Consider the following 21,970-nt stretch of genomic DNA (forward strand, 5'->3'; position numbering starts at 1 on the left):
GAAACATTTGTTTAAGATACTTAAAGAAGATCTATAGATATTTTCATCATGTAAATAGTTTCATCAAGTAAATGCTGAGTCACAGATTTCAAAATGAAAAAACCTAGGCCAAGGCTGACGGCTGAGTCAGTAAATTTTTAGAGCAGCAATTCTTATTCTTAGCCACACATTAGAACCATGATGGAGTTTTTAAAAATCCTAATACACAGTTTCTCCCCCAAACAAATTAACTCTGAATCTCAGGCAGCAGAGCCCAGGCAAGGATTGAAACTATTTCAAGGCAACTATTTTATTTTCTGGCAATAAGAGTTATCCTAAGAGGCTGATCTGGTTTGGCTGGTAAAAGAGACACTTCTGCACTCATTTGGGCAAGAGAGAGACTCTACCCCAATCACCCAAACATTCAGGCAGTCATGCATGGTGGGCTGTTCCCTACAATACAGACCACCCCACTGTGGGTCAAGCTGAGAGGCATCTGCTCCCTATCACCTCCTGCCTTTCTGTCACAACCTCCACTTAATTCAGCTAATTTCCTGCTTCCTCTCAAACCTACAGCATAAGGTTTAACTTGGAGCATGAGGAACAAGTTACAGTTGGCCCCCAGTATCCATGGGCTCAGGATCTGCAGGTTCCACACCTGCAGATTCAAGCAATTTCAAAAATATCTTGAAAAAAATTCCAGAAAGTTCCAAAAAAGCAAAACTTGAATTGACCGTGCTCTGGCAGCTATTTCCATAGCATTTACATTGTATTTAATACTGTTTACATAGTATTTTCACAGCATGAGGCACTATAAGTAATCTAGAGATGATTTAATGTGTTAGGGAGAATGTGTGTTGGTTATATTTTATGCAAGGCACCATTTTATGCAAGGGACTTGAGCATCTTCAGATGTTGGTATGGTGGGTGGGGGTGGTGGCTGTCCTAGAAATGATCCCTTGTGGATATAGAGGGACCACTGTACTTGTTCTCTACCAGCTTCAAAAAATGGATTTAGAGTTTGTATACACATACCGCATTATTACATGATTATCTTTGCTCTACTGATTATTTTCATGTTTAAGTTTTACTTGTTTTAATACATACAAGATGTTAAAACTTTTTTGACCTGGTCTTTGATCATGCTTATTGCCACCATTTTAAAAGATTTTCATCCTCAGTTCAGTTCAGTTCAGTTCAGCCGCTCAGTCATGTCCAACTCTTCGTGACCCCATGGACTGCAGCACACCAGGCCTCCCTGTCCATCACCAACTCCCGGAGTTTACTCAAACTCATGTCCATTGAGTCGGTGATGGCATCCAACCACCTCATCCTCTGTCTCATCCCCTTCTCCTCCCGCCTTCAATATTTCTGTCCTTATTTATATATTATAAAACAATTTTAGGGCTTCCCTTGTGCCTCAGTGGTAAAGAATCCGCCTGCCAATGCAGGAGACATCAGTTCCATCCCTGGTTCGGGAAGATCACACATGCTGTGGAGCAATTAAGCCCACATGTCACAACTACTGAGCCAGTGTTCCAGAGCCCGGGGACCACAAAGACTGAACTCATGTCCTGCAACTGCTGAAGTCCACACATCCTGGAGCCTGTGCTCCACAAGGGAGGCACCACGATGAGAAGCCAGCGCACCACAGCAAAAGGTAGCCCCACTTGAAGACCCAGCAGAGCCAAAATTAAAGAAATAAAATTATTATTTTTTTTAAAACCACATTCTGGATTTCTACCGAAAGGTGTTTTCAACATTATAATAACACATGACTACAGCAAGCTTTTGTGTAGTATGTTACACTACAAAGCACATTATAAACTCATTTACTCCCCCCCAAACAGCAGTATTATTATTATTATACTTATAAAAGTATATAAGTATAAAAAGTATAAAAGTATACTTATAAAAGGCTCACAGCTTTGGAATCAGATCCCATGATTCCAAATTCCAGGCTATTGACCCCACGTTAATGACATCAAACTGGAGAAGGAAATGGCAACCCCACTCCAGTATTCTTGCCTGAAGAGTCCCATGAACAGAGGGGCCTGGAGAGTTACAGTCTACAGGGTCGCAAAGAGTCAGACAGAAATGAAGGGACTTAGTACGCAGGCAGTGCACATGAAACAGATCATCAAAACTATCATTAAAGCTAGAAAGATGGTTGGATTTCCCATGTGCATGGAAGAATCCTCACAGGACCAAACGAAAACAAGAGCACGCCTCGGGATGGAACACGAATGACACTGTCCCTAAGAAAGCCCATCACTAGTCACTTTGCCCATGCGGCTTCCCATCAGCCAGGCCACTTCCAAATTTTTATTGTCATTATCTCTGTCGTTAAATATTGTATACCAATGGTATTTTTATACCATCCACAATTGAAGGTTTATTTGGTATACTGGAATTCTACTTCTAACAAATTCAGGCATTCCTTATTGTGTCCTGTAAAACCATTTGTGAATGTCAAGCATTTAAAATTATTTCTTAAGTTCTGGAAGCAGTTCAACTTAATATGTATTACTAAATACCTGTTACATGCCCAGCACTTTTATAAGTATTATGTACATACCAAAGAAATATGACAGCATCTGTCTCTAAAAGTTCACGATTTAGTGGAGGAGATAAGATTCAAATACATGAACCTGTTTGAAAAATAATACAAGGTATTAAAAACAATCAAATGGGAGGAGGAAAGGTGGTTCAAATAATAAGTTCCAGGAAGGGAGAAGAAAGTAATTTTAAATTAAATTTTAAAATGAAAGAAAGTTAACAGAGACCTGGGGTGGGGGGTGCAGTTTCCAGCTCACTCTGTTTGCCTGTTGCACCTGATCACTTCTCCTTCCATCTTTCCTCATGCCCCTCAGAATTTCTGCCATCCTGTCCTAAAGATTTCCTTGTAGCTCAGCTGGTAAAGAATCTGCCTGCAATGAGAGAGACCCCAGTTCGATTCCTGGGTTGGGAAGATCCGCTGGAAAAGGGATACGCTACCCACTCCAGTATTCTTAGGCTTCCCTAGTTGATCTGCTGGTAAAGAATCTGCCTGCAATGCGGGAGACCTAGGTTCAATCCTTGGGTTTGGGAAGATCCCTTGGAGAAGGGAAAGGTCACCCACTCCAGTATTCTGGCCTGGAGAATTCCATGGATTGAATAGTCCATGAGGATTAGAGTCAGACATGACTGGGCAACTTTCACTCACTCCTAAAGAATACAAATTGTGTGCCTCATGCCTCTGGAGCCTTGGTCCCACAGTTAAGAAACCAAATTCTTACAAGGTGTTAGTCCTCCAGAAATGGTTGCATTTTTACAGACAACTTTTATTTGCAAAGACTCGAGTGAAATTCAGGCCCCGTGACAAGCAATTGAAGAAATATTTGGAGCCAGAGAAATTTCTTGGTCCCTCTCAAATTACACCAGTAGACAATGGACCTGATTCCATCTACTCACATGGAGACCAACCTAGCACAAAGAAACTTGAAATGTGAACTCTTCTGAAGTCAACATTGAGCTGTAATTCCTAGAAACAGATTCTCAGTAGTAAGTAAACTGCCATTAAACTGGGAAAAAAAAAGAGGGAAAGAAGGAAAACCTGAGCATCCTTACAAACTATTTGTGATGACTGTGGAAAATCTATTACTTCTTCATATCATCACCATTTTATAGAACATGTGAGAGGATATATATTAATAGAGCTTTTAAGATAAACCTTTTATTTGTTCAAAAATCATTTGAAGGCAACTTAGTCTTTATTTTTATTGCTAAACTGTTAATATTTTTCTTTGCAAACTCTTCTCCAAAAATTTATTAATAAGTCCAAAGTCATTTGAAAGTAAATTAGTTGTAATATTTTGGGCTTAAAATTTAACACTTTTTGTTAATTAATCTCCAAAATTTTTAATGCAATTTGCATTAATATTTCTAATCATGCTTTGCCATGATGTTTTACTTGTTACCTTCTTAACAGAAGGTAGCTCAGTTAAAGAATACACTGAATATTTGTAGTACTACACTAAACATAAGGAGAAATAGATACACTTAAAGAAGATTTAGGACTTTCTCATTTATGATAAATACTATATCAGAAGAGAATGAATAGAATAGTCAGATCATTAGTGACACTAGGAAGCAAGAAATAACCTAACTTCTGACTTTGCCAATAGAAGACTACAAATATTTGAAAATAATAAATGTGAAGAAGATGGAGCTTCTGGAATAAGGTATCTAATGTGGCTTTCTTAAAAACTGATTTGTGCTTTAGGAGTGTAACTATAAAGTAATAAGGCCAGATCACTATTGGTCTGTCATATTTTAAATTCATAGCAGGTCAAAAGGGAGTCAGATTAAAAAATGTAGGAGGAAAATTGGGCCAATTATAACATAAGACTTTCCCCTTTTCTTCTTGGGAGAGGGACTTATGAACTCGGCCCCATTACTCAACTATTCTCCCTAGCCACAGTGAGTCCTGGGGAACTACTTCGATAAAGGAGATGCCATTTTTCTCCACGGTCCTCCCCCACCATCCTCAACGTCCTGAATACATCCTTCTCCTGTCTCCTGACAGACTGTTACCCAGTGGGCAGAGACTCTCTCAAGGATGCTTTGTCTCCCTATAAATAAAATGTTCCCATTGTGCCTTCCCCTGCCCTCAACTGGTTGTCAAGTCAGCTAACTTACACTCAATCATGAATTACTGAGACATCTCACTTTTTAACCACCTCCCCCAGCGATGTCTACATCTTGCACGGAGGTTACAAGAAGGATAGTGAGTTTTCCTGAAGGAATCCTAATGGCCCAGTGATGGAGATCCAGCTGCTAAGACAAAGGTGGGAAAAGCTTGAAGCAAGCCTCCTCCTTTTCCCCACCCAGCTGAAATAATAACTAGAGCCCCCTCTGACCCAGCCCTCTACTGCTCTCCGAGTATCAGCATATGCAAGCTGTTGCTGGGGATGACCCACACCCATGCTGCACACACAACGATATGTTTAGATGCTACGAACCTCACAGCCACGTCTGTTTAAATGAACTGGAAAGATGGTTGGAGACCCTCGTTGCTATGGTCCAGTGCATCAAGACAACTCTGGAACCAAAAGGGGTTGAATGTCTTCTCCAAGGACACAATAAATGAAGACACAGCAATGAAACTAGAATTTCCAATTCGGTTCTCTTTATGCAGAGTTAGCAATATGTCACTCTGCTCTAAACTCCCATCCTTGGCAGTCATCTCTAATCGCACAGGTCTGTCCTTTCCCAGTGCCTGTGTGATGACTCAAAACTCTTTTTCAGCACAGCTCTTTATGAAATCACTGCTAATCCACTGGAGTTGGCTCGTGCTGATCTCAAGACAAATGGACTGCCAGTTATTTCTCCAGCAAAAGTGGAGTTAACTCGGGCTCACCAAAGTACAGCAATTGGGATCTGCAGCTATGGCAAGCCACGGGCAAGACCCATCCAACAGGGGAAGAACAGTCTCTCATTGGCTAAGCTTCTGCCAGGGGAGAAGAGGAAGTCTTTCTTCTCTTCAAGCTCTGGTACTGCAGAGTGTGAGAGCATCCCCTTCTGGCACCCTGACTGCATTTTCATTGAGGTTTCAGCTCATTAATTTTTACACTCACAGTAGGAATTTAATTCAATGAGAGTTAAATGCCAAACAGGGACTGGTGAGGCAACTCAGATATAAACAAAATTAGGAAGCTACCCCAAGGCCACCACCCCTTTCCTGGCCCTAGGTTGGATAGAGGGGGGAAAAAGTGGCTTAACAAATCCTGGAAATGTGGGCTGCCTGGTGGGGGCTGCAACCACAGTGGGATCTGGGCCCAGGGAACACAGTCTGCAGGGGAGGAGGTGGAGCCACGGGAGGGAGGCAGCCAGGGCCGCAGATGCCAACAGCACAAAGGGGAAGGAAATGCCCCGCCTGTCCTTTCTTCTCACCCTCCAACTTCCCTCCAACAGTGCTTTCTATTGGCCAAATAAGCCAAATGCCAGTTAGCAAGGAGACCTAGAAATAAAGGGCAGAATAAGCTGATCAGCAAAGCATCATCCTACATGTGTGGTGTTACATGTTTTTTTGGTTTTATTTAACCTGTTGCATATATGCACTCAGATCATGAACTCCTTATTGCCAAATTCAGACTTATATTGAAGAAAGTAGGGAAAACCACTAGACCATTCAGGTATGACCTAAATCAAATCCCTTACATTTATACAGTGGCAGTGACAAATAGTTTCAAGGGATTAGATCTGATAGAATGCTTGAAGAACTATGGATGGAGGTTCGTGACACTGTACAGGAGGCAGGGATCAAGACCATCCCCAAGAAAAAGAAATGCAAAAAGGCAGAACGGTTGACTGACGAGGCCTTACAAATAGCTATGAAAAGAATAGAAACAAAAGGCAAAGGAGAAAAGGAAAGATATACCCATTTGAGTGCAGAGTTCCAAAGAATAGCAAGGAGAGATAAGAAAGCCTTCCTCAGTGATCAATGCAAAGAAATAGAGGAAAACAATAGAATGGGAAAGACTAGAGATCTCTTCAAGAAAATTAGAGATAGCAAGGGAACATTTCATGCAAAGATGGGCTCAATAACGGAAACGGTGTGGACCTAACAGAGGCAGAAGATATTAAGAAGAGGTGGCAAGAATACACAGAAGAACTACACAAAAAAGATCTTCATGACCCAGATAATCATGATGGTGTGATCACTCACCTAGAGCCAGACATCCTAGAATGCGAAGTAAAGTGGGCCTTAGGAAACACTACTACTAACAAAGCTAGTGGAGGGGATGGAATTCCAGTTGAGTTATTTCAAATCCTGAAAGATGATGCTGTGAAAGTGCTGCACTCAATATGCCAGCAAATCTGGAAAACTCAGCAGTGGCCACAGGAATGGAAAAGGTCAGTGTTCATTACAATCCCAAAGAAAGGCAATGCCAAAGAATGCTCAAACTACCGCACAATTGCACTCATCTCACACGCTAGTAAAGTAATTCTCAAAAGTCTCCAAGTCAGTCTTCAACAGTACGTGAACCATGAATTTCCAAATGTTCAAGTTTAGAAAATGCAGAGGAACCACAGATCAAATTGCCAATATCCACTGGATCATGGAAAAAGGAAGAGAGTTCCAGAAAAACATTGACTTCTGCTTTATTGACTATGCCAAAGCCTTTGACTGTGTGGATCACAACAAACTGTGGAAAATTCTTCAAGAGATGGGAATATAAGACCACCTTGCCTCCTGAGAAATCTGTATGCAGGTCAAGAAGCAACAGTTAGAACTGGACATTGAACAACACTGGTTCAAAATCGGGAAAGGAGTACGTCAAGGCTGTATGTTGTCACCCTGCTTATTTAAGTTACTTGCTGACAACATAGTGTGAAATGTCAGGCTGGATGAAGCAGAAGCTGGAATCAAGATTTCTGGGAGAAATATCAATAACCTCAGACACGCAGATGACACCACACTTATGGCAGAAAGCAAAGAGGAAGTAAAGAGCCTCTTGATGAAAGTGAAAGAGGAGAGTGAAGAAGTTGGCTTAAGACTCAGCATTCAGAAAACTAAGATCATGGCATCTGGTCCCATCATGTCATGGCAAATAGATGAGGAAACAGTAGAAACAGTGACAGATTTAGTTTTGGGGGGGCTTCAAAATCACTGCAGATGGTGACTGCAGCCATGAAATTAAAAGACACTTGCTCCTTGTAAGTAAAGTTATGACCAACCTAGACAGCATATTAAAAAGAAGCAAATTACTTTGCCAACAAAGGTCCATCTAGTCAAGGCTATGGTTTTTCCAGTGGTCATGTATGGATGTGAGAGTTGGACTATAAAGAAAGCTGAGTGCCGGAGCATTGATGCTTTTGAACTGTGGTGTTGGAGAAGACTCTTGAGAGTCCCTTGGACAGCAAGGAGATCCAACCGGTATCAGTCCTGAATATTCATTGGAAGGACTGATGCTGAAGTTGAAACTCCAATACTTTGGCCACCTGATGCAAAGAACTGACTCATTTGAAAAGACCCTGATGCTGGGAAAGATTGAAGGTGGGAGGAGAAGGGAACGACAGAGGATGAGATGGTTGGATAGCATCACCAACTCAATGGACATGAGTTTGAGTAAACTCCAGGAGTTGGTGATGGACAGGGAGGCCTGGCGTGCTGCAGTCCATGGTGTCGCAAAGAGCTAGACATGACTGAGCAACTGAACTGAACTGAGATATGGTTATTTCTGGCTGCAAAAAGAAAACATTTTTAATAGAATTTCTCTTATACATTAAACATATAAAGAATAAGTAAAAAAAAAAAGAATAAGTCAAAATCAATCATACAGCTACTATCAAACAGATAATTACTGTGATTGCTTAGACATACTATTTCAGTGTACTTTAAATAAGTTTGGGGTCATAACTAGTTACATAGTTGATTTTTTTTTAATTCAATAAGTATTTTCCCATTTGGGCTTCCCTGTGGCTCAGACAGTAAAGAATCTGCCTGCAGTGCAGGAGACCCAGGTTAGATCCCTGCGATGGGAAGATCCCTGGAGGAGGGAATGGCTACCCACTCCAATATTCCTGCCTGGGAAGTCCCAAGGACAGAGGAGCCTAGTGGGCTACAGTCCATTGGGTCTCAAACAGTCAGACATCTCTGAGCAACTAACATTTTCACTTTCCCATTTGATTAAATATTCTTCCAAAGTATGATTTGTAAAAACCATATCATGACTGCAGTCATGAAATTAAAAGATACATGCTCCTTGGAAGAAAAACTATGATAAACCTAGACAGTGTATTAAAAAGCAGAGATATTACTTTGCCAACAAAGGTCCATATAGTCAAAGCTATGGTTTTTCCAGTAATCATGTATGGATGTGAGAGCTGGACAATAAAGAAGGCTGAGCACCAAAGAATTGATTCTTTCAAATTGTGGTACTGGAGGAGACTTGAGAGTCCCTTAGACTGCAGGGAGATCAAACCAGTCAATCTTAAAGGAAATCAACCCTGAATATTCATTGGAAGGACTGATGCTGAAGCTGAAGCTTCAATCCTTGGCCAATTGATGTGAAGAACTGACTCACTGAAAATGATCCTGATGCTGGAAAAGATGGAAGGCAGAAGAGGGTGACAGAGGATGAGATGGTTGGATGGCATCCTTGACTCAATGGACATGAGTTTGAGCAAACTCTGGGAGACAGTGAAGGACAGGGAAGCCTGGTGTGCTGCAGTCCATGGGGTGGCAAAGAGTTAGGCACGACTGAGCAACTGAACAATATCATTTATTGCATGGTATTGTGGTATACCTTAGTTTATCATATTTAGACACAGTCATATTAACCATATAGAAAACATGTTAGCTGAAGTGATCATTGGTTTACATCTTTTTATTTTAAATGTTTGGTTCGTAAGAAACAGAAATCTGATGAAGTCTGACAACAGGAAATCTGAAGATTAATTAGACCTAAAAGGAGAATACAGGTTATATACTTAGAAAATGTACCATTCCTATTTAATTACTTTTAATTTGTATGTTGTTACTTTCAGTTAAAAAAAAGCAATAATAGGATGTGTTAAACTTGTTGCCCTAGTATCTATGACCAGATAAATATATCACTTGCTTCAGAATTCTCTTTTGCTATAGACAGTGTCATCTAGAAACACTTTATTTAATTCTTTTGAATTTCCAGGCAATGACCTGCACGATCCTCAACAAAGGAATTACCATAATTCCTAATCAGTCAATGTTGGGCACCTGTCTGAAGGAGAGCAAGGGTAACAGGTCTAATTGCTGCATTAGGACCTATGCAACCACTCATGGGTTATATCCCAATTCAAATGGAAACAACATCTATTTAACAGACTGAGATTTATAGGATTTTATATTACTGTGTTTCTGCTTTTTCTTCCCAGCTGACCTCTAGTGTCAGTTCCTCCGCACTGACCCTTCTCCTGGAGGAAAACCTGGACGGCACAAAGGGTTAGAGACCAAGAACAGCCACTTAGCAGCTCTTTTGGTTGACATGATTTTTTCCTCAACACTCTTCTTCTTGGTTTTTCTGATATGAGTCACTCAACAATGCCCAGAGTGTGTTGCTGAGTAAGGATTTAATGGCAGAAGCTTCCTCACGTGGTGTGTGGGGCCAGGGCCTGGGTAAAATATCCTGGCCCTGACTGATGCCCCACATGAGCCTTTGATGGCTTAGATGTAAAGTTCACAGGCTGTAGAATTTGTGGGCTCTCGATAACGAAGACACCCACTAGCTTTCAAATAAGAAAGCAATAGCACCAGATCCAGAGTGAACTAGTAATTGTGGTGTAATCTTCAGGCTGATTCTTCTGTGCTATTTAAATCTTTATATGTTCTCGGTACATATGCCACTTCCTCCAAGAAATATGCCTTGACCACCCCCAGAGGAGAGAGGAGAGACTATTTTTATGTGCTCCTTGTGCTTTTTCTAGCTTTCTTTCATAACATTGTAAAGTCATCACTTATTTACCTATGCTTAGACTATAAGCTTCTTGATATTAGGGTTTATAGGTTATTTACCTTTGCAGCCCAAAGCACAATATTATGCCTGACATATAACTGGTGTTCAATAAAATATTTGTTGAATTAATAAATAATATCTCCTAGATAAAAGTAATACATGTTTATTACTGAATGTCCCAACTCTGACAATAGGGATCAAGTGAATTTTACCTTAAAATTTCTGCTCTCAGAAAATTCTTTTGCCTTCATTTTCCCAAACAGGAGAATGGAAAGCTCTCTCACCACCTGCTCAGTCATTTCATATGTCTACTCTACACAGTCTGGATTTCAAGGGGTCTTAATTAATAGGCTTTTCTTTGAGTTAGATTTTATTGGAATCTTTCTAAATAATGGTTGAAATTTTTTTTAACAATGGCTTCAGTTGAGATTTGAACTTAACAGCTTCAGTGGAGGGAAAAAAATCATTGCACAGTGGAAACATTTATTTTTCCGGTTTAACTGTATTTGATGATGCTGCTGCTGCTAAATCGCTTCAGTCGTGTCCAACTCTGTGCAACCTCATAGACGGCAGCCCACCAGGCTCCGCCATCCCTGGGATTCTCCAGGCAAGAACACTGGAGTGGGTTGCCATTGTCTTCTCCAATGCATGAAAGTGAAAAGTGAAAGTGAAGTCGCTCAGTCGTGTTCGACTCTTAGCGACCCCATGGACTGCAGGCTACCAGGCTCCTCTGTCCATGGGATTTTCCAGGCAAGAGTACTAGAGTGGGTTGCCATTGCCTTCTCAATATTTGATACTAGGGATAGGTAAATCCAGTCTTCGGCATGAATGAGTTTAGAGTTGGTATAATTTGTTGCTGTGTAGAAATTACTTCAAAACTTGGTGGCTTACTATGGAAAACAGTATGGAGACTCCTTAAAAAACTAGGAATAAAACTACCTATGACAACAATCCCACTATGGGGCATATACCCTGAAGAAACCATAATTGAAAAAGACACATGTTCTCCAATGTTCATTGCAGCACTATTTACAATAACTAAGACATGGAAGCAATCTAGATATCCATTGACAGATTAATGAATGAAGAACTTGTGGTATATATATACATATATACCCACACAATGGAATATCACAGCCACAAAAAGGAACATATTTGAGTCAGTTTTAATGAGCTGGATGAACTTAGAGCATATTATACAGAGTGAAGTAAATCAGAAAGAGAAAGACAAATATCATATATGGAATCTAGAAATATGGTACTGATGAATCTATCTTCGAAGCAGCCGTGGAGACACAGACATAGAGAATGGACTAATGGATATAGCGGGGGAAGGAGAGGGTGGGATTAAGAGAGTAGCACTGAAACATGTGTATTACCATGTGTAAAATTATTATGTTGGGGCAAAAATAATTTCAATTTTGCATTGTTGAACTTTGCCATTTGATATTGGAATGCATTCTTAAATAAACGTGGTTATGTTATATTTAAAAAAAAACAACAGTGGCTTAAAACAATCAACACTTGTTCTCTCACACAGTTTTGCAGGTCAGGAGCAGCGTTGCTGGGTGACTGGCTCAGGGTCTCTCTCGCTGTTGCAGTCGAGCCGTGCATTTTTAGATGACCATCCAAAGGCTTGGCTGGGACTGGAGCATCCATCCCCAGGTCGCCCCCTTACAGATCTGGCAAGCTGGTGCTGGTTGTTGGCAGGAGGACTCGCTTCCTTTCCACGTGGACCTCTTTATAGTGATACTTGAATTATCTCACAAGAGGGCAGCTGGCTTCCCCCAGAGAAAGCAATCCAAGAGATAGCAAGGAGAAAACCCCTCCGTGCCTTTATGTCCAAATTTCAAATGTCATACTCTCAATTTCACCACATCCTATTCACTAAAAGTGAGTTACCAAGTTCAATCCACTCTCAAAGGGAGGGAATTGGGCCACACCTTCCTGAAAGCAATATCAAAGAATTTGTGGACATATTTTTAAACCAAGGCAGGCAGTTATCAAACAAATAGTTTAAAATACTTGAATATACACAAGACAAGGCATTCATATGTGCATATGTGGTGCTTTCCTTTTAACTTTTAAACTTAATTTTAGCAATTGAAAAATCTGTTAACAGATGGCATAAACTGAAGGTGTACCCTCTCAATGTCAATCCTCCATGTCTTTTAGGTCCAGGAAAAAAAAATTATTCCTGACATTTTTATCTGTAGCCTGGCTGTGGCTGATCTGGTCCACATCATTGGAATGTCATTTCTTATTTACCACTGGGCCCGAGGAGGACAGTGGGTGTTTGGGGGTCCTCTCTGCAGGATCATCACATCCCTGGATACCTGCAACCAGCTTGCCTGTCGTGCCATCATGACTGTAATGAGTGTGGACAGGTAAGTTAAGAGATTCTGAAATATCTCAACCTAATTTAGAGGTTCCTGTACTTCCCCGAGGTCATCCCAATTTCAGCAACATCAGTGCTGGTTTGTAATAGCAAAGCTCCTCTCCATTCATTTGTTTCATTGTAGGACAAACAAGTTAATATTTTGCCAACTTTCACAGAGGTCCATTTTTTAATGGAAAACTTAAAACACTGAACATTTCCTCTTCCCCAATCATTCTTTCCAACTCATTTACAATTGACTTCAAGAAAAAAGCCCACAAAATCATGAAATACTAGCAACCAGAATGAATTCACTCCCTCCACGCCTGCCCATCATTATTGCAAGAAGGCAGCCAAAGTCCTGAGAAGTAACGGAAATGGCTAAAGACACACAGAGTCAGTGGCAGAGCTGATAACTGAAGTGGCTCTCCTCACTCCCTGTTCAGGGTTCTTTCTGGTAAGTTCTACATCTCACAGACCCTTGTTATCACCTAGCGGCTTTAGAGAATACATGGAATAGAGGGCTCCTTTATGGCCATGAAGAGAAGTCAGAGTTACAAGAAGACCATCCTTGGCACTCACTATTAAGATCAATTAATGCTAATGCTGCCATTTTACATCACCAGACATATCCCGGAACATTGATTGAAGGCAAAAGGAGAAGGGAACAACAGAGGATTGGATGATTAGACTGTATCACCAGCTCAGTGGATATGAATTTGAGCAAACCTGGGGAGATAGTGAAGGACAGGGAAGCCTGGACTGCTGCAGGCCGTGGGGTTGCCAAGAGTTGGACCCGACTTAGCAACTGAACAACAATCCCAGAACATGTCATAGCCATGTTTACCAAACTCGTAAGCTAATGTTACTCAAGGAGATGATGGTGATGGTGAGATGTTTGTGGAGCCAGTGAGTGGTGAAGCCCAGTTCAGTGCCAGGCTGTCCAACTCTAGAGATGGCAGGTAGCTGGCAACTACCTCACCATCTGACTTCTTGTAGGAAGCATGTGAGCTAGGGTGTTAGGATGTTCCCTGTGACATCTAGATGGTATGGACTTTCACATCAGGTCTTAGCAGCATGCCCCAAACAGAAACAAATCCTGAAGACAACAGTAAAAAGCACAACAGTAATTCGCCCACTCAAAGAAAAACCCGTGTAAAAATCTCCATCCACCTTCTTTCCACCCCAGTCCCAACCCAGCACACTTAGTCCCTCTTGCTCTGATCTACTTTTTCTTTCTCTCTTGCTCTGAACATATCACAGACTTTAATTTCCTTGGTATACAGAGATAAGTGTGCGTTGTTTCTTGTCTGGCTTCCCCCACCCATCGAATGTGAATTACACAAAAGCAGGGTCTTTGATCACTAGTACATTCCGAGTGTCTGTGTAACAGTGCCTGGCATATGGGCACTCAAACGCTATTATGAATGAATGAATGTTAGTCTTAAATTTCTCTGAGTCCATGGAGGACTCTTTCTTGAGCTCTGCCTCTTTTACCCTTCCAACAGGGCCTTTTAGGGTTGGGAAGGTATAAGCAGTTCATCAGATGGCTGAACAAAGGAATAGCAGCATTCCTATAAATCAAATTTGCTGGATCATTATTATTCAGGCATGAATAATGATGGTAATGTTTAATGCATTTTTCAATCCTGCTGCTTTTCTACAAAAGAATTCTCAAAATATGCAGAATATATTTCTCAACTTACAATTAACATCACATTTTTTAATCTACATGCTAGGTAGGTAGATCTGGTTAATTCAGCTGATGCCACCAAAGCTCACAGTGTGTGGAATAAAGCCTGGTAAGTTTAGGGTTCCAACACCAGGGCCAGGGCCCTGTGCAGGGCAGGAAGCACTGCAGAGAAGCAGCTGAAAGTACGAGCCTCACTGTTGTGATCCCATTCTCAGAAGAAGAAAAGCTTCTTCATACCGCATACGTACCATGAAGGCAGAGAGTATTGGCTTTTTCTTTTAAGAGGGGAAACTGAACCTCTTCTGTAAACCTCTTACTGCAAATAAAGTGATTGTCTGCCTTAGAACAGACCACAGAACATTTCCTAATCTTCACAGGGTTTTTCTGAGTGTGTATATGTGTGTGTGTGTATCTTACACAATTGAATAGCATGTATTTTTTTTTTAAACTTATGGGCACAAAATGCTAAAGTTTTACTTTCAAATAAAGATACTCAGGCCTTTATCTTTCTCCCAGAGGATCACATAGCCAGAGACAAATGAAGATTTTGTAACACTGAACTTTTTTCCCAGCCTCTGGAATTTCTTGTAGTTCTAACTCTACTAAATTCATAAAAATTCAAGGAAATGTGTAATTTTGTAAAACAGAAATGAAGTTTTCTCTGTAATACCAAAACTAAATGTCAGTGCCATCAGTATGTGGTATTATTTATACATTTATTTTAATTTTCAACTTGTTCAGTCCCTAAGTCCATGGCTAACTCTTTGTGACCCTATGGACTGCAGCATGCCAGGCTTGCCTGTCCTTAACCATCTCCTGGAGTTTGCTTAAGTTCACGTCCATTGAGTCAGTGATGCTATCCAACCATCTTGTCCTCTCTCCTCTTCTCCTCCTGCCCTCAATTTTTCCCAGCATCAGGGTCTTTTCCAGTGAGTCAGCTCTTTGCATCAGGTGGCCAAAGTGTTGCAGCTTCAGCTTCAGCATCAGTCCTTCCAACGGATATTCACAGTTGACTTCTTTTAGGGTTGACTGGTTTGATCTCCAATTCAGTAGACCATAAATATCAAGTGTTTCCCCAAACTCTTTGATTTTCCTTTCTCTGATTAGTTAATAATTGCAAGTATGTGAAATATTTTAATAGTGGGTTCCTACCTTTAAAGTCATATGAAAAAAATTTTAAACACCCAAAATATTAAAAATATTTGCCTCCAGGTGAAAGCTACCTAGACTTTTGTTAGTGGTTACTTTTATTTTATTTTTTTTTTTTAGTGGTTACTTTTTAAATTAAATTTTCTTGAACAACAACCAAGCCAGTAAAAAGAAGCCAAAATTCCCTATTCATTCATTTAACAAATATGTATTGAGCAGGGACCATATGCCAGGAACCATGCAAGACACATGAGCTGCAGCAGCATTAAACTAATAGCCAAGGCTCCTGCCGTCATGGTGCTTCCATTCCAGAGGTGTAGACAGACATTCTGTGAAAAGTCACATGGGTAAATATATATTACTATTTCCACACAATGATACATCCTAGGAAGGAAAAGTAGAGTCCCCTAAAATCCAAATTTATAGCCATGAGCCCTTGTATAGAGTGAGTGAGTGGTCAGGGGAAGCTTCTCCAAGAGGGAGACCTAATGGGGATGATAGGAAAGGCAGCAGGAACTAGAGGCAGGTCCTGCCAGATGGGCTGAATAGCAGGTGCCTGGTACTGCAAGACACAGAACTTGAGCGAAGGCCAGAGACGGGCACAAACCTCAGCCTAAGTGACAGGAAGGCCAGGTGGAAAAAGACCTCAAGAGTGATGGTAAGAACTCTGAATTTTATCTGAAAGGCAAAGAAAAGTCACTGAAGGATTTTCAGCTGGGAAGGTCATCAGAGACCATTCCCTAACCCACTGATGCCATGACTCCATTGTCTAATCCCAGACAGAAAGATGGAGGGGCTGCTTACAATCACTACCTATTCCCTTCCTCAGCAGGGAGGGAAGGGGAGTTTGTCTCCTTAGCGACAGGTGACTGGTAACGCAGGTGCAGTGTGGGGAAGGAGGGGTGGCTGAGGTACCCGGGGCCACAAGTCTGTCCCTGCAAGGGCTCCCTTAACTGAGTGCAGAATTGAAAAGCGAGGAGAGAGAGACTTCCATTTTCATAAATCTTCATTAAGTAGCTCTACAAAATCTTGGAGAAAATTAATGGACCATAGACCATATTTCACATTTATTGAATGCCCACTAATCCTGCTTTCCTATAGCCCCCAGGCCCCTCAAAACTGTGCTTTCTCAAATCCCCTCCTCTGGATCTGAGCTCTCTTTTTCATACTTTAGCTTGTCTCTGAAAAATCATTCTTGGATATGCTGGAGGACCAAACATGTTTGCTCTATCAGGATTTTCAAGTCTAATTAATGATTATCTTTTTTTCTGGATCAAAATGGGGGAAAAAAAGAAAAAGAGAACCCTTTCCCCATGAAATTAATCCATTTCCACACCCCCATCAGCCTCAAGCTTCAGTTCTCTGAGGGATTTGCATTGTCTGTGCTAGGCATGTTTGATTATTCTCACTGTTCGTTCTGTGACCTGAATGTCTAAGAGCCTTTGGCCCTGACTCTAACGCCATCTAAGCAGGATGTCTGTCCCAGGGGCCTGAACCTCATGCTGCTGGGGATCCTCTCACCAGCCATCGCTCCTTCCTCCTTCCTGCCCTACATCCGTACACCTTCCTGGGAAGCAGGCCACTCCCATCTGGAGGGAATCTCCCTGCCCTCATTCAGAGGCAGTTTTCCAGAGCCTCCTGCACAAGGGAAGCACCTTTGTAAAGAAAAGGGTTATGGGACTTCCCTGTGGTCCCAGTGGCTGAGACTCCGTGCTCCCAACACAGGGGGCCAGGGTTCGATCCCTAGTCAGGGAACTAGATCCCACATGCTGCAACTGAGGGTTTTGGATGCCACAACTAAAGATCTCGCATGCCACATCCCATGTGCCACAACTGAGACCACAGCTAAAACCCAGCACAGCCAAATAAATAAATAAATATAAAAGGGTCAGCAAACCTAAAAAAGTTTGCATGGCAGAGTTTTTCAGGGTCTTTATGGAAGTGACTGCTGTGTATCAGTGAGTGGTTTATTCAGACTTACAGGGTCAAGAATTGTTTTCTCTACAAGTACCGGCCAGCTCTTAAAAAATATAACTTTCTTTCACCCTGATAGAGGTGTGCTTCAGGGAGGATCATAATACTAATAATTTACTCTTGTCATGAACCTTTCATCCTTGGAGCTCAGTGCTTTTATTGATTGTTCCCAAACCCTTCTCCACTGGCTTTGCAGGTACTTGGCTCTCGTCCAGCCATTTCGACTGACAAGCTGGATAACCAGGAACAAGACAATCTGCATCAATCTGGGCCTCAGGGCAGCTTCCTTCATTCTGGTGTTGCCTGTCTGGGTCTACTCGAAGGTCATCAAATTTAAAGACGGCGCTGAGAGTTGTGCTTTTGATTTAACATCCCCTGACGATGTACTCTGGTAGGTTGTTAAAACTTAAGAAAAATAGAGTTGAATTAAGCTGTGAAGTGCTTCATCCTCCTTGTGAACATGTGAGCAGCCACACGGAGTGTCCTTGGGGAGCCTCTTCGGGCCAGTCCCTCCACTGAAGTTCTCTGCTTCCCACCATCAAGTCGATAGTTTGATTTTTTTAAGGACGGGGTAACCTTTAGAAAAAAATTTTGCACTTAATCATGTAACCTCAATGGGTGCAACTATATTTAAATATGTATTTTAAAGACCCATGCAGGCCAGTTTCAACGGGGACACAGCAATCAAGGGACAGGTGGACATCACAGAAGGGTCTGGAGTTCTGAGACTCAAACCTTAACAACATGCAGCTGGATTTTGGTTAGGTCCCTGGGAAAGATCTATCCGAGTCCTAATTCTCAGCAATTGTGGATATGATCTTACATGGAAATGGGGTCTTTGCAGATATGATCAATTTGAGATGACGTCTTACTGGATTAGGGTGGGCCCTAAATACAGTGACTGAGGCCTGATAAGGAGAGGAAGATTTACAGAGACACACAGAGAGCATGCAGAAGCAGAGACTGGAGTGATGTGTCTGTAAGCTGGGAACACCAAGCATGACCATACAACTCCAGGGAGGCTGGGAGATCACATGCTCAAAACCTCAAAAAGGAACAACTCTGCCAACACCTTGATTTAAGACTTCCAGCTTCTAGAACTGAAAGACAAATTTCTGTCATGTGAAGCCATCCGGCGTGTGGTAATTTGTCACGGGCAGTTCTAGGAAACCAGGACAGCAACCTACACGGGCACTTCTTATGTTTTAATTGCTTATAGATTCGTGTATTTATTTTCGGCTGTGCTGGGTCTTTGCTGCTGCATATGGGCTTTCTTTAGCTGCAGAGTAGGGGCTACTCTCCAGGTTCGGGGCACAGGCTTCTCATTGCGGCGGCTTCTCCTTGAGGAGCATGGGCTCTAGACACACAAGGGCTCAGTAGTTGAGGCTAGCAGGCTTAGTTGCTCCAAGGTATGTGGGGTTTCCCTGGACCAGGGATCGAACCCAGGTCAAAATTTTTCTAGTTGAAACTTTCAGCAGAGCATTTGGAACCCCTAACTAAAATGTTTTGATCTCCTGCTAAGGGCCAGGTATTATGCTGGTGCTTTTTACATGCATTATGGCGAGTCAGTCTGGCAGATTCCTTTTTCCTATACCACCACTTGTCAAACAGACGAGGCATTTCTGCATCACACAGACACAGCCCCAGAGGGATGGAGCCATAGGCCTGACAAGGCCAAGAATCCAGCAGCAAGAAATCTCCAGAGGAGTGCAACAGTGAAATTAATACCATGCTTATTTGCTATTTCTCACACCAGCGCTGGCTCCACTCACAGACAGAATCCATCAGCCCATCTCAAGGAGAAGTGATGTTTAATCATGGTGGGCTGATAGATTAACCTGGGCCCCACCTGTCTAAAAGGAGGGCAGGACCCGAAGCTCACCCTGCGACTACAAGACTTCGGCCTGTGTCGAATAAACAAAGACTGACTATTTTGCACCTACAGCTGGTTCTGCTCCTTAATGCTGGTTATGGTAAGGGACATTCTGAGGTTTCAGCCTCTATAGTTTCTCTCAGAATTAAGTCCTCAAGACGAACGAAAGGCTGGGACTAGCGTGCTATGTTCAGAAGCCCTGTGGTCCCAGAGCTCTTCTCTGCCACCCTGTCCACACCCACCCAATCCGGGTTGCCTTCTTCCAGGGCCTGCCTGGTAGCTCAGCTGGTAAAGAATTCGCCTACAATACAGGAGACCGCGTTCAATTCTTGGGTCGGGAAGATCCCCTGGAGAAGGGATAGGCTATCCACTCCAGAGCGCTTGGACTTCCCCGGTGGTTCAGATGGTAAAGAATCTGCCTGTAATGTGGGAGACCCAGGTTTGATCCCTGGGTCGGCAAGATCCCCTGGAGGAGAACATGGCAACCCACTCCAGTATTCTCGCCTGGAGTATGGACAGAGGAGCCTGGAGGGCTACAGCCCATGGGGTCACAAAGAGTCGGACACGACCGAGGACTAAGCAGAGCATATAGCACAGGACCCCAGAGCTGTGCCAGGAAGGACACCGGGTGTCTCCGCAGAAACGGAGCTGGCGCACGCAGAGCTCCCCCTGGTGGAGGATCGGGAAATAATAGCTGATTTGACAACAGGTCCTCCTGGGGCTTCCCTGCTGGCTCAGAAGATAAAGAATCTGCAGGAGACCTGGGTTCCATCCTTGGGCAGAGAAGATTCCCCTGGAGAAGGGAATGGCGGCCCACTCCAGTAATCTTGCCTGGAGAATCCCGTGGACAGAGGAGCCTGGCGGGCTACAGTGCCTGCTGTCACAAGAGTCAGAAAGACTGAGCAAGTAAGCATGCACACCCACCTCCTGGGTGCCCATTGAGAGGACGTCTGTAGCCTCGGTTACCACTGGCTTTAAATCTCACCTCTGCCACTTACTACGTGAGTAACCACAGGCAAGCCACATAACTTACTCAGCTTGTAACCTGTGCCTTAGTTTCCTCTTCTGCAAAATGAAGATGCTACTGACATTGTATTCATCGGGATGCACAGATTCAGTGGGTTAAAATAAGTAAAGCACCCAGAACAGCGCCTGCTACAGAACAAATGCGACCTGTGGCTTCTTGTTGCTAATAACACTAAATATAATAACAATAATAAGCAAACTCACTAGTTCTGTACTCAGTAGCGTTGGCTGCTGAGAAGGGCTGGCGAGGGAAGAGTCGTTGTCTGTGAATAATGAAAAGCATAACTTCACACCTCTGGATGTGAAAGGACCCAGAGATCCTTAACTTTTGCTCCAAGCACTGTTATTCTGGGCCCTGAAAAATCAGAGAATCATAAACTGTGAAAGTCAGTTCTAGCATTGTGAATTTAACAGTCATGTCCTCTCTCTCATTTTATAGGTATACTCTGTATTTGATGATAATAAGTTTCTTTTTCTCTTTGCCCTTGATTTTGATGCACTATATTTTAATTTTATGCTATACTTGGGACATGTATCAACAGAATAAGGATGCAAGACGGTAAGTGTATGCCTTATTTGTTAAAAGAACAATTCAGAATTCTATGATATCTACAAAACAAACTTAAGCAACAGTCACTTGAAACATGCCAAGCTCAGACATATGGGCATTAATGTCTATATAAGGCATTTTCAGAAAACAAGTCATGTTCTGAAGCAGCTATTTGAGGATCTCTCAGTGATAAATATTGAAATTAATGATGTAATGGTTTCATAAAAATGAATGTCATCAGCACTGTTATTTAAATGTTTTATTTGTACATTTTGCAGAGTTGTGTACATATATAAAGATCCTAGATATTGTGTATAATTTATAGCCTTTTCATTTTTGTGACTTTTTAGTGTAGAAAAGCAGGATTTCATTAATATTTGAATACTTAGAATAAAGTCAATTAAGACTAAATAAAGCCAAAAACTTACCTAAAGACAATAAACTTAGGAAGGATCTTTAAATATTTGCTGTTGTTTGTCATTTAGTAACTAACTTGTGTCTGGCTCTTTTGTGACCCCATGGACTATAGCCCACCAGGCTCCTCCTGTCCATGGAATTTTCCAGGCAAGAATACTGGAGTAGGTTGCCATTTCCTTCTCCAGGAGCTCTTCCCAACCCAGGGATCAAACCCACGTCTCCTGCATTTGCAGGTGGATTCTTTACCACTGAACCCCTGGGGAAGTCTGCCTTTAGATGAACTTATCTCTAAAGCTACATGAATAAATCTAAATTATTTTCCACTGAAATTGTATATATCAAGTTGTTCAAATGAGTCAGTGATTATATGTTAGGTTATAGATCATTATTAAAATTTGTCTTTAGAATATATCACTGTATTTCTTTTGAAAAGACAAGTTGCTGGGTTTCTGCA

The 21,970-nt window shown here is 42.0% G+C and overlaps 1 protein-coding gene across 1 annotated transcript in view; it reads left to right on the forward strand.

The window, feature by feature from the left end:
- Positions 1–21,970, forward strand: part of MCHR2 (melanin concentrating hormone receptor 2) — a 41,245-nt gene that overhangs the window by 13,706 nt on the left and 5,569 nt on the right. The window contains 3 exon segments of the mRNA XM_020898449.2: positions 12,639–12,844; positions 17,847–18,041; positions 20,989–21,108. Coding sequence (XP_020754108.2) covers positions 12,639–12,844; positions 17,847–18,041; positions 20,989–21,108 — 521 coding nt within the window.

This window comes from Odocoileus virginianus, chromosome 19, assembly GCF_023699985.2.
Source record: "Odocoileus virginianus isolate 20LAN1187 ecotype Illinois chromosome 19, Ovbor_1.2, whole genome shotgun sequence".
NCBI lineage: Eukaryota > Metazoa > Chordata > Mammalia > Artiodactyla > Cervidae > Odocoileus > Odocoileus virginianus.